At 37.0% G+C, this 22,388-nt stretch overlaps 1 protein-coding gene across 9 annotated transcripts in view; it reads right to left on the bottom strand.

The window, feature by feature from the left end:
• LOC130457893 (galactocerebrosidase-like) overlaps positions 1-22,388 on the bottom strand; it is a 147,301-nt gene that overhangs the window by 75,312 nt on the left and 49,601 nt on the right. For all 9 annotated transcript variants that reach the window (XM_056820607.1, XM_056820615.1, XM_056820598.1 and 6 more), the window contains one exon: positions 18,440-18,570. In XM_056820607.1, the coding sequence (XP_056676585.1) occupies positions 18,440-18,570 (131 nt within the window). The remainder of the gene's footprint in view (positions 1-18,439; positions 18,571-22,388) is intronic.

The raw sequence follows: 22,388 nt of genomic DNA, 5'->3' as shown, positions 1-22,388 counted from the left end.
CTAACAGAAAGATCTACAACCATCATATCCAAAGCCAAAAGGCACCAGAGGCCTTGCCCTTTCTAGCCCTGGATAACAAGCACAGTGGTCACCTGCCATGAGGTCTTCTAGCTGTAGTTATTCCCATCTCTTCTACTCCCATTATGGGATTCAAATCCACAGTGGGCAATGAAAGTGAGGCTAGGAGTGCTAGAAGGACCCTAAGCTTTGCTATTCACTCATCCAGAGGCCCAGTCAAAACTATTCTTCACCTACACTCCCAGGTACCCAATGCTCAGAATAACAAGCCATTTGTTACTAACAGCACTTGTCCATAGCAACAACACTGCACTTGGCCATCCCAAGGTCTCAGAAGATGGGGGCTCCAATCAAGTTGTGCTTCCCCCATCTCATGACTGGTGAAAACTCTCTTTCCTCCTCCTTACTTCTTTGACTCAGTCAACCTCATTCTCACACCATGTCTTAGTAGGCCCTTCCCCTTCATATTTCTTATCTTCTTCTCTTACCATTTACCAGGCCCTCTGAAACTCCTGTTCTATTATTAACAAATCTTTCCTCTTTCTAGATCTCTCTTGTATCTATCTTTCTATCTTCTGACTTTCTGGCACTTCCAGAAGACACTTGATTCAGGGATACCTTGTCTCATGCTCCCCCACACTCTGGGCTATATAGATGATGCTCACCTTCTTCTTTAATACCCCTCCATACTTTTTCCTTGAATACTCCAGAAGTCTACATTACTCCATCCAGAACCTTGTCTTCTGATTTCAGGTCATTCTCATTCCTATCTCAAGAGGTTCACTGTCTCATTCATGGCCATTTCCATCCCAAATCCCATCTCCCAAAATCCAAGTATACCATCCCAATTCTCTTCTCTGGGTTCACCTGTTTTTCAAGGTCAAGGCTCTCTCCTTCATTCCACTGTTCTCTCTCATTTTTACTCTATCTTTATCTACCCACTATATTCTTACTAACTTCATGTATTTTTCAGTTCTCCCTCATCCTCAAAAAGCATCTATTTGAATATATCACCCTTTGCAAAGCCATTTTTCCTCTTGAATAAAGAAATTCACAGGATAATTGATCTAGAACAGGGGTTTCAATCTGGTTGACAAGGACTCAAAGCAGATTTCAGAGAGTTTATGAATTTGGATGGCAAAAGATAATTATCTTTATTTTTATTAAACTCTAAAGTGAAATTTGCCATTTCTCCAAACTAAGAATAGAGGAAACAAAATATTAATTAAAAAAATACAGTTATCACTGATCTCTTAACTGCTAATCTAATTGCCTTTTCTCATCCTACTTTATTCTTCTATAGTTTTTCACATTGTCAACAACACCTAGTACTAGAAATTCTCCACCTATTCCCCATCATTTTGACACATTCTGATAGCTGCCAGGTTGTGTCTCCTCTTTCTTCTCATATCTATATTCTTCTCTCTATTCACAAGACTATTTACCCCAGTTCAGAACTTCATTCCCTCACAGTTCAATTGTGAACCACACCCCACAACTGCTCTGATTTCTATTTCTGGTTTTTCCCTTCTCCAAAATATCATTCACAAAACTGCTAAATTAATATTCCCAAAGACTCAATTCTTTTGCTAGTAAAAATCCTCAGTAATTCCCTACTACCTCTAGGGAAAAAAAATAGAAACTCCTGACTAGTACTTAAAACTCTCCACAGATTGGTTCCCCTCTTCTTTTCCAAATAAAAAGATTGATCATATCTCTTCTCACCTAGCTAAATTGGACTACCAGCTGTTCTCCAAGTTTGAGCCCCACAGAATCAATTTTTCAAATTGTAGTGATAGAGAGAACTTTTGAGAGTCCCTTGGACAGCAAAGGGATCAAATCTGTCAACAGTTAAAGAAATTAATTCAGGCTATTCACTGGAAGGTCAAATATTGAAACTGGAGAATAAATACTTTGGCCACATAATAAGAAGCAAAAACTCATTGGAAAAGACCCTGATACTGGAAAAGACTGAGGGCAAATGAAAAAGAGAACAGCAAAGGATGAATTGAATAGAGAGTTGTCATGGAAGCAATGACCATGAACTTGAGACAGACTTAGGAAGATAAGGGAGGATAAAAGGGCCTATCATTTTATATAGTCTTTAGAGTCATGAAGTGTCAGACTCACTAAACAACAAAAACAATCTTCCATCCCCAAACAAATCTTCAGTTTGAACAATTTAGGCTGCATACCTGAATAAGTATTCATTCTTCACCTCTGCCCTTTAAGAATCTGGAGCTTCCTTCAAGGATAAGTTCCAGTACCATGACCTACATGAAATCATTCCTGAACCTCCCAGTTAGTTGTTAAAAGTTCTCTGCTCTCCCTCAATTTTTCTGTATTTATAATTTATAGCATGATATTCTAAAACAATCTAATCTTCTTCTAGGTATTGTTTTATCTTTATATTCCTAGCATCTAGACAGTGTCTTAGACTAAGCAGGTACTTAATATGAAGTGTTATAATGAACTGAATTGAGTAAACAATGTTTTCTCCACTGTTAATCACAAACCTTGGAATATCATTCTCATCTTACATGAGAGACAATGACTAAAATTTTTAAAAATAATTATAAGGATATTAGAAGTCAGTCACTTAAGCTTTTTCCAAGTGGTTCTGTTAACACCTTAGACTAACATAGGAAATAAGTAAGCTTTAAATTTGCAGATTCTAGTTTCCTTATTCCCATCTGAAATCAGAAGAAAAGGGGCTGCTTTATTTGGAAATGTCTTTCCTACATAACCTTCTCCCTCTCCAGGTTATACATTCCTTCCCCCATGAAGCTGTCTCCTGCTCAGGGGTTCCCTAAACTTATTTATAATAATAATATATATAATATATTATATACATAATATATAATAATAATATAATAATGGATAATTAAAATTATAATAGTAAAATAAACCTATTTAAAGCATGTGAATCCCTTTCACAGGCAAAGAATATGTATGAGTATGTAAATCTTTCTATGTATAGAATATACATATATGTAATATATATCTAGTGGCTAAAGTTTATCAGCTAGCTATTGTTCATGAAAAATTTTTAATATAATCTGTGTTGACATTTTCCTTCTCATGTTTTGTTTTCGTCATTAGAGACTCTAAAAATATAAAGAATATTTTGAAAATTAGCCCTAGAAAGGAGTAAACAAGCAAAGTTTCATCGCATTGTCAAGTCTAAACTCTACTTTAATGAGCTACCATTCCCTAATGAAGACAGAAAGTATCAGCTAAACACAGGCTGAAAAAAGCATTTATCAATACATATACAATCATTTTTTTGGTCAACTGCTAATCATAAAAAAATGGGATTTAATGTATTGAAGGAATCTTAAAGACATTCTAGGGTGACCAGAATATTTTGGAGAGAAAAGAACTAAGCCTAGAGAAAGGAAATGATTTGCCCAGGACCACCCATTTAATCAGTAGAAGAGCCATAACTCAGTTCCAGGTCTATTCTGTCTCATTTTCATTCCACTCTACTAATATGATATCATACATCATTTCTTGACTAAAAGACAACAGGACGAATGAATAGCATCACGTTCACATTAACTCACTTAATCTATAATTTTAATTTCATTGGATCATAGGATTAAAGTTAGAGCCAGAAGTTATTTATAGGTCATCTGGTCCAACCTCCTCACTTTATACATGAGAAAACTGAGGTCCAGTAAGATTAAAAGAATGCCTGAAGTTATATAGGTCATAAGTAGCACAGCTATTATAGGAAGTATAGTATAGGAAGTATAGGGAGAAGAGAAATGGGTTGCAAGAAGAAAGAGGGTTTTGCAAAAGCTGGCCACACACCAGGAACTAATGATGTTAGATTCTGGAACACAGAGAAGGGATAAAGAGTGAACACCAACAGTTGCTGGAGAGCTCTTGGACTTCCTGTCTCTGGAGCTGAGGAGTGTGAATTTTAGATTTATTCCACCCTGCTTAGTCTAACAAAACAGGAATGTCTACACCCCTACTTAAGGATTAAGTATTGAGAAGGATGGCCTATGACAGACATGTGCTAGCAAATGACAAATCAGAAACAATTGACAGACCCCCTGGGCTGTCCTAAGTCAAGCTTAAGCTACCATTGGTACACGTGAGAGGCAGGAAGTGATGTAAAAAGTCTACATATTTCACATCACTTCATCTCTCTGGCTTTCTATCATGGAGAGGTGTCTCCGGTGCTTGTGGCAGAGAGGTGGCTGGTGGCAGGGTGCTGAGAGTCTTGGTATCTTGGCAACACTACAGCTATTGTCTGGGTTTGGCAGTGATCATCCTTGATAAAATACTGGGAGAAGCTTAGTAGCCTAGTTCAGGTGAGGCATCTTCTCTGAGCTCTCTTGAAGTTTAGGCTGATCTTTTTTTTTCCTTTTAGTTTCCCTAAAAATGCCATCCTCCTAGGAGGCCCCTCATCTTGGAGGAGGCCTTGTGGCTGGAAGGTCTCTGAACTCCACTTGGTTCGGGCTAGGCTGGAGAAATCCTATACCCTTTTTTCTCTCTCTCTTATTCTTAATTCCTTCCCTCTATATTAATTAAACCACCATAAAATTTCCAAACTGACTTGAGTATTTTATTTGGGATTTGAATTAAATCCCTGGCGACCAATTAAATTTATTCTCAGTCTCAACCCTAAATTTACCCTTACAGCCATTTTTGAATTCCTGTCCCTTGGAGCTGAATAGACTCTGTTGTTCCTGACTGAAGGAAACCTTTCCTTTGCTTTAAACCAAACTGTTCCTATATGGTGATTGTATTTCTGTCTGCTAAGAAGATTTGTGACCAGCTAGCCTGAACAAAACTATCAAGCTGATGAGGCCAGAGACCAACTCCAGCCTAGCTCAGCTAGAGTGAATCCAACCATGCTGGATTCATTCCTAATTATATCTGAAGACCTGTTACAACCTACAACTCAATGTGGGAGGATTAAATAGTGTCAGGTTTAGCTAGTCAGCCTTTGGCATCTAGACAGACAAGTTATAGCCTAGGGAGCATGAACAAAAAAAAAAAGAAATCTCCATGAGGAGATTTTAGGAAGGTGGGAGGCTAGTGAGAATCCCTTAGCTATAGATAAACCTAATTCCTTGATCCTCCCTGTCTAAAACCTTGTTTCCCAAGAATAAATTCCTATTCCTGTTTTCAAGAACTTGTCTGAAGGATTGAACAGCACACTGGTCCTAGTGAGACAGGCTCACAGGCCTATCTCACTGGGAGATACTAAGGACTTCAATAACCTTATTATCTCAATAATATCTTCAACAACATCCCTATTAGGTCAGTATTTCAGAAGTAAATTTCTCCCTTCACTGTGTCACCTTTTTAATGTCATCTCTCCTTGACCAAGAGGTCAAATACCACTGGGTAAATTGAGGTATAGATAAGCCTTCAGAGAAAAGAAGCTAAAGAACCAAGGAACCAACAAGACAAGAAGCTGATTCCACAAGCACTAACCCCCCTGGGTGGCCCAGGCAAATTAAGAAACTATGATTGGTTCTTGAGATGTGACATGTGAGTTAGTGGGTGGAGAAAAGAGCTAATAAGGTCCGACCAGGAGCCAATCTTGGTCTTCTGGTAGGAGTGTGGATAGCAGAATGAACCCTTGTCAGAGTTTTAGCTAGAGATCCAAATGGGGTCTGCAGATTAGAAAAGCTAAGTATATCTCTACCTCTCTCCTATCTTTCCCTCTTTTTACTACTACTACTTTGATTTAATAAAGTTATTAAGCTATTATCAGCCTCATAATTTTAATATACTACTTATTTATGTATACAGTGTGTATACATATATACACAATATTGTCTATGAAGTGGAATATAGGAGATAATTTTCTACACAAGAGAGTCCAGCTGGTGCCTGTACTCCTTGCTGCCAGAGAGGCTAGGGCTGACCAACAGTAGGACAAAGGCAATAAGGTATCTGTACTGAGTTCAGCACCAATATGGTGGAGGGGTTGGAGGGAGAAGGTAGGTGATATGGAGAAATCAAGTTGCCTAACGAGATATGAACTAGCCCAGAAGTATGAAATCATCAAAGCTTCTGTACCAATCATCAGTAGGATCAGGGAATCAGCCTGTAAGTAGCTACTATACTTCCAGCCTTGGGGAGGTAGAAAGTTGTTGCTGTTTTTTAACTGTTTTTAATTGTTTCTAACTTTTTGTGACCTTATTTAGTGTTTTTCGGGGCAAAGATATGAGATGATATGCCATTTCCTTCTCCAGTTCATTTTACAGATAAGGAAACAGAGGCCAACAGGGTTAAGTGACTTACCTAAATTCACACAGCTAATAAATGGCTGAGGCCAATATGAATTTAGATTTTACTGACTCCAGTTCTGGCACTGTCCTCACTACCATTGAGATAGGAAGACTCAGTATCAAATAAATAATTAAATGGATGGATGGATGGATAGATAGATTAGGTGGATTGATGAATAGATAGTTTGGATGATTGAATAAATAGATTGGATGGATAGATAGATGATAGATTAGATAGATAGATAGACAGATAAATAGATAAAAAACTAGTTTAAATTTTTGAAAAGGAACACCCAGAATTAATGGTCAGATACAATATCATTACATTGGAATATTAAAATATGTTGAGTTAAAGGTTTCATGAAATGTTTACCTTATTTAACACTTGTAAAGTTTAGAATAAAAATAAATTTCATGAATAAAACGTAGATATTTAGATATCTTTCAAGAGAATAATGGGAATTGAACTCTTAAGTCACTTTTACTGCTAAATCATAATAAAGGATTCTGTAAATATTCTGTAAGCAGAACAGTAAATATGTTCCTTCAATGGTTTTATAAGAAAAATGTACTGTAAAATGAAAATAGATTTTAAAATATATAGACTTTTTACTCATTTTAATATAGTCACCTCCTGATGTTGCTTAATAAAATACCTACCAGAAATGGTATTACTAATGTCATTACTATTAAAGTCCAAGTTATAGAAAAGTTATGAATATAAAATCATGAATTAAAAAAAAAAAACTCATTCTGAAATGTCAACCATATTTAACAAATAAAGTAAACTCCAGATGCCATTTCTCCATTTCTAAGTTGTTCACTATTATTGCATAATTTCTAACCACAGGAACACAAATCAAAGTTTCCAAGCCATAAATAAAAATAGGTTTATTGTAAGAGAGCCTGTCTCACAATAAAGCTGGATTTCTAATGAAGACCAAAAGACCCTCCAATACTGTGAGAGACCTTCCTATATACACTGCAAAATATCACAACTTATATATCAAGTTAAATGTAGATCTGGACATACTTCTCATTGGTAGAGAAGTCGCTTGATGGAAAAAGGGGAGGATGATGGAGCCTGAACTAGAGACACAAAGATAAGACTGAATGGTGTTGGGTGGTACTAGGCTTCTAACCTGGATCAAGCCTATTTCAAGACCATGATTATTGCTGAGGGTGCATGATATAGCAATTTGAAGGGTAGTGCTGACACTAAAGGCCTATGCTAAAGCAGTTATTTACTTAATTCAAAACCTTAATACTTATATTAAAATAATCATAAAAAACCTACTAAAATCATGACTTGTGTAACTATCTTAAAATTACAATTATGATTAATTCAAAACTGCTGCTAACATTAAAATCTAATCCTCATATAAGGGGGTAGGAGATTTTTCTCTCACATAATGAGATTTTGATACTCTGCTTCAATCCTTGCTCTACATAGATTTTCCTTAAAAATAGATCTGATCATATTCTTCTATTCAAATTTCAGTGGCATCCTTATGACACCTACAAATGAATATTAACTCAGTTTGGCTTTTAAAGCCTTTCACAACCTAATCCTAGCTCACCTTTCCAGCTTCATCATACAGTGGTCCATATTCCTTTCTTGAACTCTACAATCCAGCTAAATAGGACCTCACAGACAACCGTCCATCTCCCATCTCTGTTTCTTTGCACTGACTGGGCCCCATACCTGGAATACTCCCCTTCTTCCCTCGCCTTCGTAAAATTACCTTCTTCGTTCAAGAACCAGTTCAAGCACCATCTACAACTCTTCTGCTTTTACTCACAAGCTGCTGAAGAAGTTTGAAGAAACCATGCAAATGGATTCAGTCAGCCACAGATGATTTGTTCTCAGTGAGGCATGCAGCAGAGTGGACAGACTTTTTTTTCCTCTCTAATTTATTTTCTATCTAACAATATACAGAAGCTATTTCCAATCACCTCTTCTCTCCTCAAGCCTCCCTTCTATAATTGAGAAAATAGAATATTTGTCATGGGATTCCTTTTATCCCCTTCTCTGTGTCTCACACTGCTTTTGATAGCAAGTCTCACCTCTTCCTCCCTTACCAGTCTGTAGAAGTAATTCTTCCTCTCATGATAATTAACCCCTCCACATGTACCACATGCTCTCTAGCATACTGCCTGTAAAATAAACCTTTCTTTCTCTAATCTTCAATAGATCTCTTGAGAAAATTTATTTACTTATTAATGAAATTTATCCATCTTATCTTCATGCCTCCTATCACAGAAAATATCAACCAGGACACATTTAAATAAATTAAGTCTCTTGTTGCTTCTGCCTTTCAGTTCACTCTCTGGAAGTAACTTTCACAGATTTATTCTTTCAACATTATTTCTGTAGCTGTGAATATTGTTCTCTTGGTTCTACTCATTTCACTGTTCATTATCCCATGTAGTTCATTCCAAGTTTTTTGGTTTTTATAAAGCTCATTTCTTATAGCATAGCAGTATTCCATCCCAATCATATGCCACACTTTGTTTAGTCATTCTTCAATTGATGGGCATCCCCTTAGTTTCCAATTCTTTACCAACACACACAAACACACACACACACACACACACAAATTCCATAAATATTTTGGAATTTAATTGATCTTTATCAACAAATTCCTTCATTGCTGCCTACAAAACTGTCCAAGACTCCTCATTCTGGAAAAAAACCCTCACTTGACATACCATCTCATTAAACTATCTCCCTAGATCTCTACTCCCCTTCTCAGCCAACTGTCTATCACACAACTATCTATACTCATTATTTCTTCTCAACCCAATAATCTGGCTTATAAAACTCAACTGAAATTTCTCCCTCCAAAGTTACCAATGTTATCTTTAATGTCATATCTAATGGCCTTTTGAATTAATCCTCATCTTTATGGATCTCTCTTTAACATGACACTATTGACCACTTTCTCCTCTCTTGAGTTTTTGTGACACTAATTTCCCTCAGTTCTCCCATGTCAAATTACTCCTCAGTTTCCTTTGCTGGCATTTATTCTTGTCATGCCCTCAAACTGTGATTTAAACCAAGATTGAATCCTGGGTTCTCTTCTACTCTTTCTTTAAATGCATCACTGACTCTGTACACAGACTTCTATATCCTACCTTAATCTCTTTCCTGATCTCCAGTCACACATCTTCAATTGCCTGTTAGAGAATTCTAATGGATGCTGTTAAGTGTACTTTGATCTGGTGATGAAACTCAACATGTCTAAACAGAACTCATCTTTCCTCCCAAATTCACTCTTCTTTCAATCACCAACGTTTACAACATCAGGGTTATTATACTCAACTCCCAACTCTCATTCATCTCACATATTGAATCAGTTGCCGATTCATGTCATTTCTACTGTCCCATGTCTTATATTCATTCCTTTCTCTCTACTCACTTGGATACCACCCCAGTTGAGCTTCTCATCACTCCCCACCTTGATTATTTCAACAGCCTCAGAGTTAATATTCCTGTCTCAAGTTTCTCCTCTCTCTAATCCTTCCTCCAGAAGTAGTAACTGACTCAAAAAGAAACAGATCCTGATCTGCATAATGACTTAAATACTCACAAATTACCATTATCCATTGTGTGCATTAAATATTTAGGGGGACCACCCAATCCCAGAAGATTTAACTAATGGGGTGTCACAGTCATTTGTCTTAGTTCGCCAGCATGGCAGAGATTTCTGATTGGCAAGAAGTCAAGGAATGTGATATGTAGGGTCTAAGGTGAAACCCTGGCCAACTAGAAAATCATAGGGAGAGGTTTAGACTGAGCTTAAAAAGTCAGCAAGTGAAGTAGTCTGGGGACTCTGCCATTTCTTGGCTTGTGGAAGAAGCTCTCAATCACTGTTAAGCCATCCTAGTGCTTATCTATGTAAGCCATCTCTGGCAAATAGTCAGTAGAAAACTGCACCAGTTGGGACCACTGCTGGGCTGGGAATCCAGGAACTAAGACTTGCAGCTGAGGCCAGGTTGGTTAGGTTAGGTAGTTAGGCCAATAATCTAATTTCCTTCTTTTCTCTTTACAGGTAAACACTTATAAATTTAGTATAAAGTCTCCAAGATTAATTTTTATTCATTACACTATGCTGCACTGGATTTTGAGTTGTCTGCCTCTGATCTAGAGAACTTTTCAAGTGATACTTAAAAGGTCCAGATCTATCAATGTCAATTCCAAATAAACTCCAATGTCTCCTTATTAACTCCAAGATCAAATATAAGCTCTTTTGTTTAGCTTTTAAAGCCCCTGACTACTTGGTCTCAACACACCTTTACATCATTAATCCACTCCACACACTTTATAGTATAGTCAACCATGACTTCTTTTTTTTTTTTTAAACCTTACCTTCCATTTTGGGTTCCAAGGCAGAAGAATGGTAAGGGCTGGGCAATGGGGATTAAGTGACTTGCTCAGGGTCACACAGCTAGGAAGTGACTGAGGCCAGATTTGAACCTAGGACTTCCTGTCTCTAGGCCTGGCTCTCAACCCACTGAGCTAACCAGCTGCCCCCTCAAACCTGTCTTCTTACAATTGCTCACACATAATACTCCATTCTCTCATCTCTGCATCTTTTTACTGGGTTTTTCTCCAAAACAAAAATCCTCTCCCATTTTACCTCTGACTTAGAATCTTGTTTTGTTCAAAATTCTGCACCTGCACCTTCTATTAAAGCTCTTCCTGATACCCCACACCTCTGTTAACATCCCCCACCCCAAAAGATCACATAACTTGTATTTGGTATGTATTTATTTACCTATATATGCTCTTTTCCCTAATAAAGACCCCTAGGGCACAGATTATTTCACTTCTGTCTTTGCATTCCTGGCACCTAGCATTGGTACCTAGGACGTAGCAATCATTACATAAATCTTGTTGATTAATGAAGACTAATAAGGGTAGGGACAAAATATCTATTTTTCAATTTTCAGATCTTCACCCAGAAAAACTAATATTGTTTCCTACCCAAAGTGAGTATTTAATACACATTCAAGTTTTTCCCAATGGCCACTCAACAGTTATTCAACAAGTGTTTAAGTATTACTGAGTGCTAAGTACTGTGATAACAGTTATAAAATTAGATGATAGGCTAACTATGGCTAAAGGTCACTTTTAGCTTGAAAATGCAAAGATTTGAACCTGGGATCAAGGAACTAAATAGAAAGGAGTAGTGGGGAAAAAAAACTGAATCAAGGTAAGATTGCAAATCTAGATAACTTTAAAGTTGGCATCAAAGGAAGCCAATTTCACTTAATAACAACTTTATAATTCCTAACAATGGAATCCTGCCACATAACTTAATTTAGAACTGTTAATTTGGAATTTCTAAATCAATGAATTAGACTCCTTTGTATCAGATTAAAATTTTTCCTATATTTATGCCATGACAAAAAAAAAAACATAAAAATAATACTAACGTTAAAAAAACAAACATACAGACTTCCAGTTAAGATGGCGGCTTAGAGAAAGCTGAAGTTCAGATCTCCGGAAAACCCTTCCCGACCGATCTCAAACTAGAAGCTCCTAAGGCGCCGAAATTCAAAACGATCAACAGCACAGACCCTGGGAACCCTCCTCCTGGACCTGGACCCGGTTCAAAAGGTACAGCTCCCCTTAAAAGCCAGAACCCGAGATCCCTTGGACCTCAGGGGTAGGAGCGCAGAGTCCAAGGCTCCCGGAAGCGGCAGCCGCGCCGGGCTCAGAGAGCAGGGTCTGAGGAACAACAACCCTCAGGGTCTTCTACCCAAGTCCCAGTCTGGGTGAAAGTTACTGCCTGAGGCTTCCGCTGCAGAGAGCCTGTCGGTCAAAGAGCCGGTTGGTCCGGGTGAAAGTTACTGCCTGGGGCCTCCGCTGCAAAGAGCCCGTAGGTCCGGGTGAAAGTTACTGCCTGGGGCTTCCGCTGCAAAGAGCCGGTCGGTCAAAGAGCCGGTTGGTCCGGGTGAAAGTTACTGCCTGGGGCCTCCGCTGCAAAGAGCCCGTAGGTCCGGGTGAAAGTTACTGCCTGGGGCCTCCACTGCAGAGAGCTGGTCAAAACAACAGCAACCCTCAGGGCGGGCAAGACAGCCTCACGGGCTGGATCCTGCTATCCAAGTCTCAGTGAAAGTCTGTGCTCTCGGAGCTTGGGGAAGCGGCAGCCCATCCCCCCCAGGCCGACGAAACAGCCTCACGGCCAGGGATTCTGAAGGCAACTTCCGGAAATCGAGCCAGGGGGAGAGTGTGGCCTCGTGGTCCGACCCTTCCATTCCAGTTCCAGTGAGGCATATTCAGTTTAACCCAGGGAACGCTCATAGAACCAACATCTGCCCAGGACTAAAGCCTCTGATCACCAGACAAAGACAAGAAAAGCCAATCCTCCACGTTCAGAGATGACAAACTCCACAGAAGCACAGAAGCCCCAAAATACCAAGAAAAATAAGAAGAAAGGGGCGACTCTGGACACATTCTATGGAGCCAAAATACAAAATACAGAGCAGATAGAAGAAGATATACAAGAAAATTCTCCAAAATCTTCCAAAGGAAATAGAAACTCTCCACAAACCCATGAAGAATTTGAATCAGAAAGGACCAAAAAGATGGAAGCCCTCTGGGAGGAAAAGTGGGAAATGATGCAAAAGAAATTCACGCATCTACAAAACCAGTTTGACCAAACTGTAAAAGAAAACCAGGCTTTAAAGCAAGAACTAATAAAGCAAAGCCAAAACACCAAGAAATTAGAAGAGAACATAAAATATCTCACCGACAAGGTGATAGATCTGGAAAACAGGGGGAGAAGAGAAAATTTAAGAATAATTGGACTCCCAGAAAAGCCAGAAATAAACACCAAACTGGACATGGTGATACAAGATATAATCAAAGAAAATTGCCCGGAGATTCTAGAACAAGGGGGCAATACATCCACTGACAGAGCTCACAGAACACCTTCTACACTAAACCCCCAAAAGACAACTCCCAGGAATGTAATTGCCAAATTCCAAAGCTATCAAACAAAAGAAAAAATCCTACAGGAAGCCAGAAAAAGACAATTTAGATATAAAGGAATGCCAATCAGGGTCACACAAGACCTTGCAAGTTCTACGCTGAATGATCGTAAGGCATGGAACATGATCTTCAGAAAGGCAAGAGAGCTGGGTCTCCAACCAAGAATCAGCTACCCAGCAAAACTGACTATATACTTCCAAGGGAAAGTATGGGCATTCAACAAAATAGAAGACTTCCAACTTTTTGCAAAGAAAAGACCAGAGCTCTGTGGAAAGTTTGATACCGAAAATCAAAGAGCAAGGAATACCTGAAAAGGTAAATATTAAGGAAAAGGGAAAAATGTTATCTTCTTTTACTCAAACTCTCTTCTATAAGGACTACATTTATATCAACCTATGTATACAAATATGTGGGGAAAATGTAATGTATAAATAGGGGGTAAAGAAAGACCAAATAGAATAATGGTTCTCACACAAAGATTCACAGGGGAAGGGGAGGGGAAGAAAACTCCTATAAGAAGGAGAGGAAGAGAGGGGGGGGGTTACTTAAACCTCAATCTCAGGGAAATCAACTCTGAGAGGGAAAAACATCCAGATCCATTGGGATCTTGAATTCTATCTTACCCAACAAGGGTAAGGAGAAGGGAAAACCAAGGGGGGGGGGAGAGGGAGAACAAAAAGGGAGGGAAAGAGAGGGGGGAGGGGGAGGGAACAAAAAGGGAGGGACTAAAAAGGGAAACATCAAGGGAGGGGACAAGGGGGACTGATTCAAAGTAAATCACTGGACTAAAAGGTAGAGCCGAAGAAGAAAAGGTTAGAATTAGGGAAGGCAATCAAAATGCCAGGGAGTCCACAAATGACAATCATAACTTTGAACGTGAATGGGATGAACTCACCCATAAAACGTAGACGAATAGCTGAATGGATTAGAATCCAAAACCCTACCATATGTTGTCTTCAAGAAACACACATGAGGCGGGTTGACACCCACAAGGTCAGAATTAAAGGATGGAGTAAGACCTTCTGGGCCTCAACTGATAGAAAGAAGGCAGGAGTGGTAATCATGATATCTGATAAAGCCAATGCAAAAATAGACCTGATCAAAAGGGATAGGGAAGGTAATTATATTTTGTTAAAAGGGACTCTAGACAATGAGGAAATATCATTAATCAACATGTATGCACCAAATAATATAGCACCCAAATTTCTAATGGAGAAACTAGGAGAATTGAAGGAAGAAATAGACAATAAAACCATACTAGTGGGAGACTTAAACCAACCATTATCAAATTTAGATAAATCAAATCAAAAAATAAATAAGAAAGAGGTAAAAGAAGTGAATGAAATCTTAGAAAAATTAGAATTAATAGACATATGGAGAAAAATAAATAGGGATAAAAAGGAATACACCTTCTTCTCAGCACCACATGGCACATTCACAAAAATTGACCATACATTAGGTCACAGAAACATAGCACACAAATGCAAAAAAGCAGAAATAATGAATGCAGCCTTCTCAGATCACAAGGCAATAAAAATAATGATTAGTAATGGTACATGGAAAACCAAATCTAAAACCAATTGGAAATTAAACAATATGATACTCCAAAACTGTTTAGCTAAAGAAGAAATCATAGAAACAATTAATAATTTCATCAAGGAAAATGACAATGGCGAAACATCCTTTCAAACCTTTTGGGATGCAGCCAAAGCGGTAATCAGAGGCAAATTCATATCCCTGAAAGCTCATATTAACAAACAAGGGAGAGCAGAGATCAATCAATTGGAAATGCAATTGAAAAAACTCGAAAGCGATCAAATTAAAAACCCCCAGCAGAAAACCAAATTTGAAATCCTAAAAATTAAGGGAGAAATTAATAAAATCGAAAGTGATAGAACTATTGATTTAATAAATAAGACAAGAAGCTGGTACTTTGAAAAAACAAACAAAATAGACAAAGAACTGGTCAATCTAATTAAAAAAAGGAAGGAAGAAAAGCAAATTCACAGCATTAAAGATGAAAAGGGGGACAGCACCTCCAATGAGGAGGAAATTAAGGCAATCATTAGAAATTACTTTGCCCAATTATATGGCAATAAATACACCAATTTAGGAGAAATGGATGAATATATACAAAAATACAAACTGCCTAGACTAACAGAAGAGGAAATAGAATTCTTAAATAATCCCATATCAGAAATTGAAATCCATCAAGCCATCAAAGAACTTCCTAAGAAAAAATCCCCAGGGCCTGATGGATTCACCTGTGAATTCTATCAAACATTCAGAGAACAGTTAACCCCAATACTATACAAACTATTTGACATAATAAGCAAAGAGGGAGTTCTACCAAACTCCTTTTACGACACAAACATGGTACTGATTCCAAAACCAGGCAGGTCAAAAACAGAGAAAGAAAACTATAGACCAATCTCCCTAATGAATATAGATGCAAAAATTTTAAATAGGATACTAGCAAAAAGACTCCAGCAAGTGATCAGAAGGATCATTCACCATGATCAAGTAGGATTCATACCAGGGATGCAGGGCTGGTTCAACATTAGGAAAACCATCCACATAATTGACCACATCAACAAGCAAACTAGCAAGAACCACATGATTATCTCAATAGATGCAGAAAAAGCCTTTGATAAAATACAACACCCATTCCTATTAAAAACACTAGAAAGCATAGGAATAGAAGGGTCATTCCTAAAAATAATAAACAGTATATATCTAAAACCAACAGCTAATATCATCTGCAATGGGGATAAACTAGATGCATTCCCAATAAGATCAGGAGTGAAACAAGGATGCCCATTATCACCTCTACTATTTGACATTGTACTAGAAACACTAGCAGTAGCAATTAGAGAAGAAAAAGAAATTGAAGGAATCAAAATAGGCAAGGAGGAGACCAAGTTATCACTCTTTGCAGATGACATGATGGTCTACTTAAAGAATCCTAGAGATTCAACCAAAAAGCTAATTGAAATAATCAACAACTATAGCAAAGTTGCAGGATACAAAATAAACCCACATAAGTCATCAGCTTTTCTATATATCTCCAACACAGCTCAGCAGCAAAAACTAGAAAGAGAAATCCCATTCAAAATCACCTTAGACAAAATAAAATACCTAGGAATCTATCTCCCAAGACAAACACAGGAACTATATGAACACAACTACAAAACACTCGCCACACAACTAAAACTAGACTTGAACAATTGGAAAAACATTAACTGCTCATGGATAGGACGAGCCAATATAATAAAAATGACCATCCTACCCAAACTTATTTATCTATTTAGTGCCATACCCATTGAACTACCAAAATACTTCTTCACTGATTTAGAAAAAACCATAACAAAGTTCATTTGGAAGAACAAAAGATCAAGGATATCCAGGGAAATAATGAAAAAAAACACATACGATGGGGGCCTTGCAGTCCCAGACCTCAAACTATATTACAAAGCAGCAGTCATCAAAACAATTTGGTACTGGCTAAGAAACAGAAAGGAAGATCAGTGGAATAGACTGGGGGAAAACGACCTCAGCAAGACAGTATACGATAAACCCAAAGATCCCAGCTTTTGGGACAAAAATCCACTATTCGATAAAAACTGCTGGGAAAATTGGAAGACAGTGTGGGAGAGACTAGGAATAGATCAACACCTCACACCCTACACCAAGATAAATTCAAAATGGGTGAGTGACTTAAACATAAAGAAGGAAACCATAAGTAAATTGGGTAAACACAGAATAGTATACATGTCAGACCTTTGGGAGGGGAAAGGCTTTAAAACCAAGCAAGATATAGAAAGAATCACAAAATGTAAAATAAATAATTTTGACTACATCAAACTAAAAAGCTTTTGTACAAACAAAACCAATATAACTAAAATCAGAAGGGAAACAACAAATTGGGAAAAAATCTTCATAGAAACCTCTGACAAAGGTTTAATTACTCATATTTATAATGAGCTAAATCAATTGTACAAAAAATCAAGCCATTCTCCAATTGATAAATGGGCAAGGGAAATGGATAGGCAGTTCTCAGATAAAGAAATCAAAACTATTAACAAGCACATGAAGAAGTGTTCTACATCTCTTATAATCAGAGAGATGCAAATCAAAACAACTCTGAGGTATCACCTCACACCTAGCAGATTGGCTAACATAACAGCAAAGGAAAGTAATGAATGCTGGAGGGGATGTGGCAAAGTAGGGACATTAATTCATTGCTGGTGGAGTTGTGAACTGATCCAACCATTCTGGAGGGCAATTTGGAACTATGCCCAAAGGGCGACAAAAGAATATCTACCCTTTGACCCAGCCATAGCACTGCTGGGTCTGTACCCCAAAGAGATAATGGACACAAAGACTTGTACAAAAATATTCATAGCTGCACTCTTTGAGGTGGCCCCAAACTGGAAAACGAGGGGATGCCCATCAATTGGGGAATGGCTGAACAAACTGTGGTATATGTTGGTGATGGAATACTATTGTGCTAAAAGGAATAATAAAGTGGAGAAGTTCCATGGAGACTGGAACAACCTCCAGGAAGTGATGCAGAGCGAGAGGAGCAGAACCAGGAGAACATTGTACACAGAGACTAATACACTGTGGTATAATCGAACGTAATGGACTTCTCCATTAGGGGCGGTGTAATGTCCCTGAACAACTTTCAGGGATCCAGGAGAAAAAAAACACCATTCATAAGCAAAGGATAAACTATGGGAGTGGAAACACCGAGAAAAAGCAACTGCCTGAATACAGAGGTTGAGGGGACATGACAGAGGATAGACTTTAAATGAACACTCTAATGCAAATACTATCAACAAAGCAATGGGTTCAAATCAAGAAAACATCTAATGCCCAGTGGACTTACGCGTCGGCTATGGGGGGTGGGGGGGAGGAAAAGAAAATGATCTATGTCTTTAACGAATAATGCTTGGAAATGATCAAATAAAATATATAAAAAAAAAACAAACATACAAACAAAAGCATCAATCCATCTGGTGCAGATTTTTTATCAAAGGAATATTTAATTAAAGGAAACAGAGAACAGATGACTCTGTAAAGATGTGGAAAAGACAGATAAACTCATGATATATAGAGCAAAAACAGAAAATAACAAATCTCAAGCATTTCCTACCCAATAACTTCAACGGCGTCCAGGAGTACAGGATCAAATTGCAGGAAAGCAGAAAGGGGCTGCCAAAACTGATCATTGGCTATGATTTTCACTCTGTTCAGTTGTTTTTGATTAAGCACCTTTCTTAGGGTCTTCAGCACGAAAAAAGCATATATACAAAAAGCAAAAGCAATAAATGGATTTTAGAATTTATTAAATGACTCAGAAATAACTAATGGCATTAATTTTTAAAAGAATAATACCATTTTAACATATACCACAACTTGTTCAGTCATTCTCCAGTTGATGGACATCCCTCCAGTTTCCAATTATTTGCCACCACAAATTATTCCTATAAATATCTTTGTACATGTAGGTGCTTTCTACCTATTTTTAATCTCTTTGGGATGCATACATAGTAGTGGTATTGACAATTCAAAGGATAGAATTTTATGGACCTTTAGGCATAGTTCCAAATTGCTCTCCAGAATGGTTGTTTTAGTTCACAGCTTCACTTACAGAATATTAGTGTATGAATTTTCCCACCAACATTTATCATTTTCCTTGTCATACTAATTAATCTGATAGGTATGAGGTAGTACTTCAGAGTTGTTTGAATTTGCACTTTAATTAATATTTATCTGGAGAATTTTTCATATGACTAAAGACATGCTTTAATTTTTTCATCTGAGAACTCTTTGTTCTTATACTTTGACCTTTTATCAATTGGGAGGACTTGTATTCTTATAAATTTGATTCACTGCTATCCACGTCAAGAAAGTGCTGTTGGAGTAAGAATGTAGATGGAAGCATATGATTTAGCACTGGTTTATATAAGTATTTATATATGTATTAGGTTTGTGGTTTTATAAGCTTCATTTACAAAAATAATATTGAAACCTGTTTTCTTCATAATGGCAGTAAGGGCTAGGCAACAAGGGCCCACGGTCACACAGCTAGGAAGTGAATGAGGCCAGATTTGAACCCAGGATCTCCCATCTCTGGGCCTGGATCTCAATCCACTGAGCCACCCAGCTGCCCCTGCAAACCCTTTTTAATTTAACGTAGTTAAAATTATCTATTTTATCTGTCTTAATGTTGTCTATCTTGTTTGATCATAAATTCTTCCCATATCCATAGGTCTGGCAGACACTATGTTGTGCTCCTCTAATTTGTTTATATATAGCATCACAATTTATTTCTAAATCATATGTGCATTTTTACTTTATCTTGTTTTGGGCATGAGATGTTGCTCTGTGCCTGTTTTTTTTGCAATGGTTTTCCAAATTCATAACAGTTTTTGTCAAATAGGGAGTTCTCTTTCCAAACTCTTGAATCTCTGGGTTTTTCAAACACTAGGTTGCTGTGGTCATTTACAACTCTAGTTTGAGTGTCTAATCTAGTCTATTGGTCAATGACTCTATTTCCCAGACAGTATCAGATTCTTTTGATGGTGGTAACTTTACAATACAGCTTGAGATCCAGTTTAGGCTACCTTCCTTCATTTTGTTTTCATTAATTCCCTTGGTATTCTGGGCCTTTTGTTCTTCCAGGTGAATTTTGTTAATATTTTTTCTAGCTCTATAAAAACATTTTTGGGTAATTTGATTGGTATGGCACTGAATAGGTAATTTAATTTAGGCAGGATTGTTATTTTTGTTATATTTGTTTGGCCTGCCCATGAGCAATTAATATTTTCTAGGTTCTTAGATTTAGATTTTTGTGTGAAAAGCACTATGTAGATGTGTTCATATAGTTCCTAAATTTATCTCGCTGGGTAGACTCCTAGGTATTTTATGTTGTCAACAGTTATTTTAAATGGGATTTCCCTTTTTCTCTCTTACAGTTGGGTTTTCTTGGTTGCATAGGGAAATGCTGATGATTTCTGTGGGTTTATTTTCTATCCTGCAACTTTGCTAAAATGGTTAATTGCTTCAATTAATTTTTTGATTGATTCCCTAAGCATATCATCATATCATCTGCAAAGAGTGATAGTTTTATTTCCTCATTGTTTAGTCTAATTCCTTTAATTTCTTCTTTTATTGCTATAGCTAGCATTACTTGTACAATATTGAATATTAACAGTGATAATGGGCATTCTTGCTTCACTGGTGATCTTATTGGGAAAGCTAATTTATCCCCTTACAGATATTTTTACCCGGTTTTAGGTAAATACTATCAATCGTTTTAAGGAATTCTACATTTATTCCAGTATTCCCTAGTGTTTTTAATTGGAAAAGATGTATTTTTTCAAAAGCCTTTTCTGCATATATTAAAATAAACATAGTTTTCATTGGTTTTGATATTGATATGGTCAATTATGCTTATAGTTCTCCTAATATTGAACCATCCTTGCATTTCTGATATTAAATCCACCTGAGTCATTGCATATGATCCTTGTGAAATATTGCCAGAATCTCTTTGCTAGTACTTTATTTAAATTTTTGCATCCATATTCACTAGGGAGATTGACTTATACTTTTCTTTCTCTATTTTTTTTCTTCCTGATTTAGGTATCAACATATCATATTTGTGTCACAGAAAGAATATGCTTAAATTCCTTCTTTGGCTACTTTTCCAAATCGTGTATAAACTATCAGAATTTATTCTTTAAATGTTTAGTAAAATTCACTCATGAATCTATCTGCCTGTGGGCCCATGGGGTTTTATCTGAGGTAATTCAGTGATAGCTTGTTCAGTTTCTTTTTTCTGAGATAGGGTTGTTTATTCTATTTCCTCTTCTGTCAGTCTTGGCAATTAACATATTTTAATATTCATAGATTTATTGGCATAGAAAAAAGGCAAAATACAGCCCAACAATTCCCTCTTCATTTTTTTATCCTCTTGGTAATTTGCTTTTCTTCTTTATACTATTTGATGATTATTTCTATGATCTGGTCTTTGACCCACTCATTTTTTTAAGAAAAGGCTATTTAGTCTTTTTCCCCTCTGAGGATCTTAGTTGAATATAAATTTTATAGCATTATGGTCTCAAAAGGATGCATTTATATTTCTACTTTTTTGCATTTGGTTCTGAAGCCTTTATGTCCTATTACATGGTCAGTTTTTCTGAAGGTGTCATGATACTATTGAGGAAAAGGTATATTCCTTTTTATTCACATTCAGTTTTCTCTAGAGGTATATCAAATCTAAACTTTTCTGAAATTCAATTCACCTCCTTAATTTCTTTCTGGTTTATTTTTTGTTGTTGTTGTTGATTTACATAGTTCTGAAAGGGAAAGTTTAGTGTTCCCTACTAATATGTATATATTTTTTTTATTTCCTCTTATAACTCACGTAACTTCTCCTCAAGGATTTTGGATGCTATGTCATTTGGTGCATACATTGAGTACTGATATGATTTTATTGTCTATGGTACCTTTTATCAAGCAATAATTTGTAATATTTTTCCTTATCTCTTTTAATTTGATCTATTTTCTGGAAAAACAAACAAATAAACAATCCTTGATCAATTTTCACTTTTGCTCTGTCTGGAGTTTTTAAACTTTAGCTGAAACACAGCATATTCTGCTCTAGCCTTGTACTTTTACTCTGTATATGCCTCCTTGCTTTAGATGTGTTTCTTGTACACAACATATTTTAGGATTCTGGCTTTTAATTTACTCTGTTATCTTCTGCTTTGAGTTAATTCATCCTTTTTATATTCATAGTTATAAATACTGTGTGTTTTCCCCATTTATCTTTCTCTCTCTCCTTTCAGCCTTTTCCTGTTCATAAATGTTTTGTTTCTGATTACCACTTCCCCTGTTTACCCTCTCATTTGTCTGTCTTCCACTTCTATTATTCCCCCTCCCCTTTTTACTTTCCTATATTGTAAGACAGGTTTCTATAGCCAAGGGTGTACCTTTTTCCCACTTTGTGCCAATTCCAATGAGAGTAAGGTTCAGGAATTGCTTGTTACTGTCCCATCCTATCCACACTGTATTCTTGATTGATGTGTCTCCTCATG

Source organism: Monodelphis domestica, chromosome 1, assembly GCF_027887165.1.
Source record: "Monodelphis domestica isolate mMonDom1 chromosome 1, mMonDom1.pri, whole genome shotgun sequence".
Lineage (NCBI taxonomy): Eukaryota > Metazoa > Chordata > Mammalia > Didelphimorphia > Didelphidae > Monodelphis > Monodelphis domestica.
Note: the sequence above shows the minus strand (reverse complement) of the source record. Positions and strands in the feature narration are given on the sequence as shown.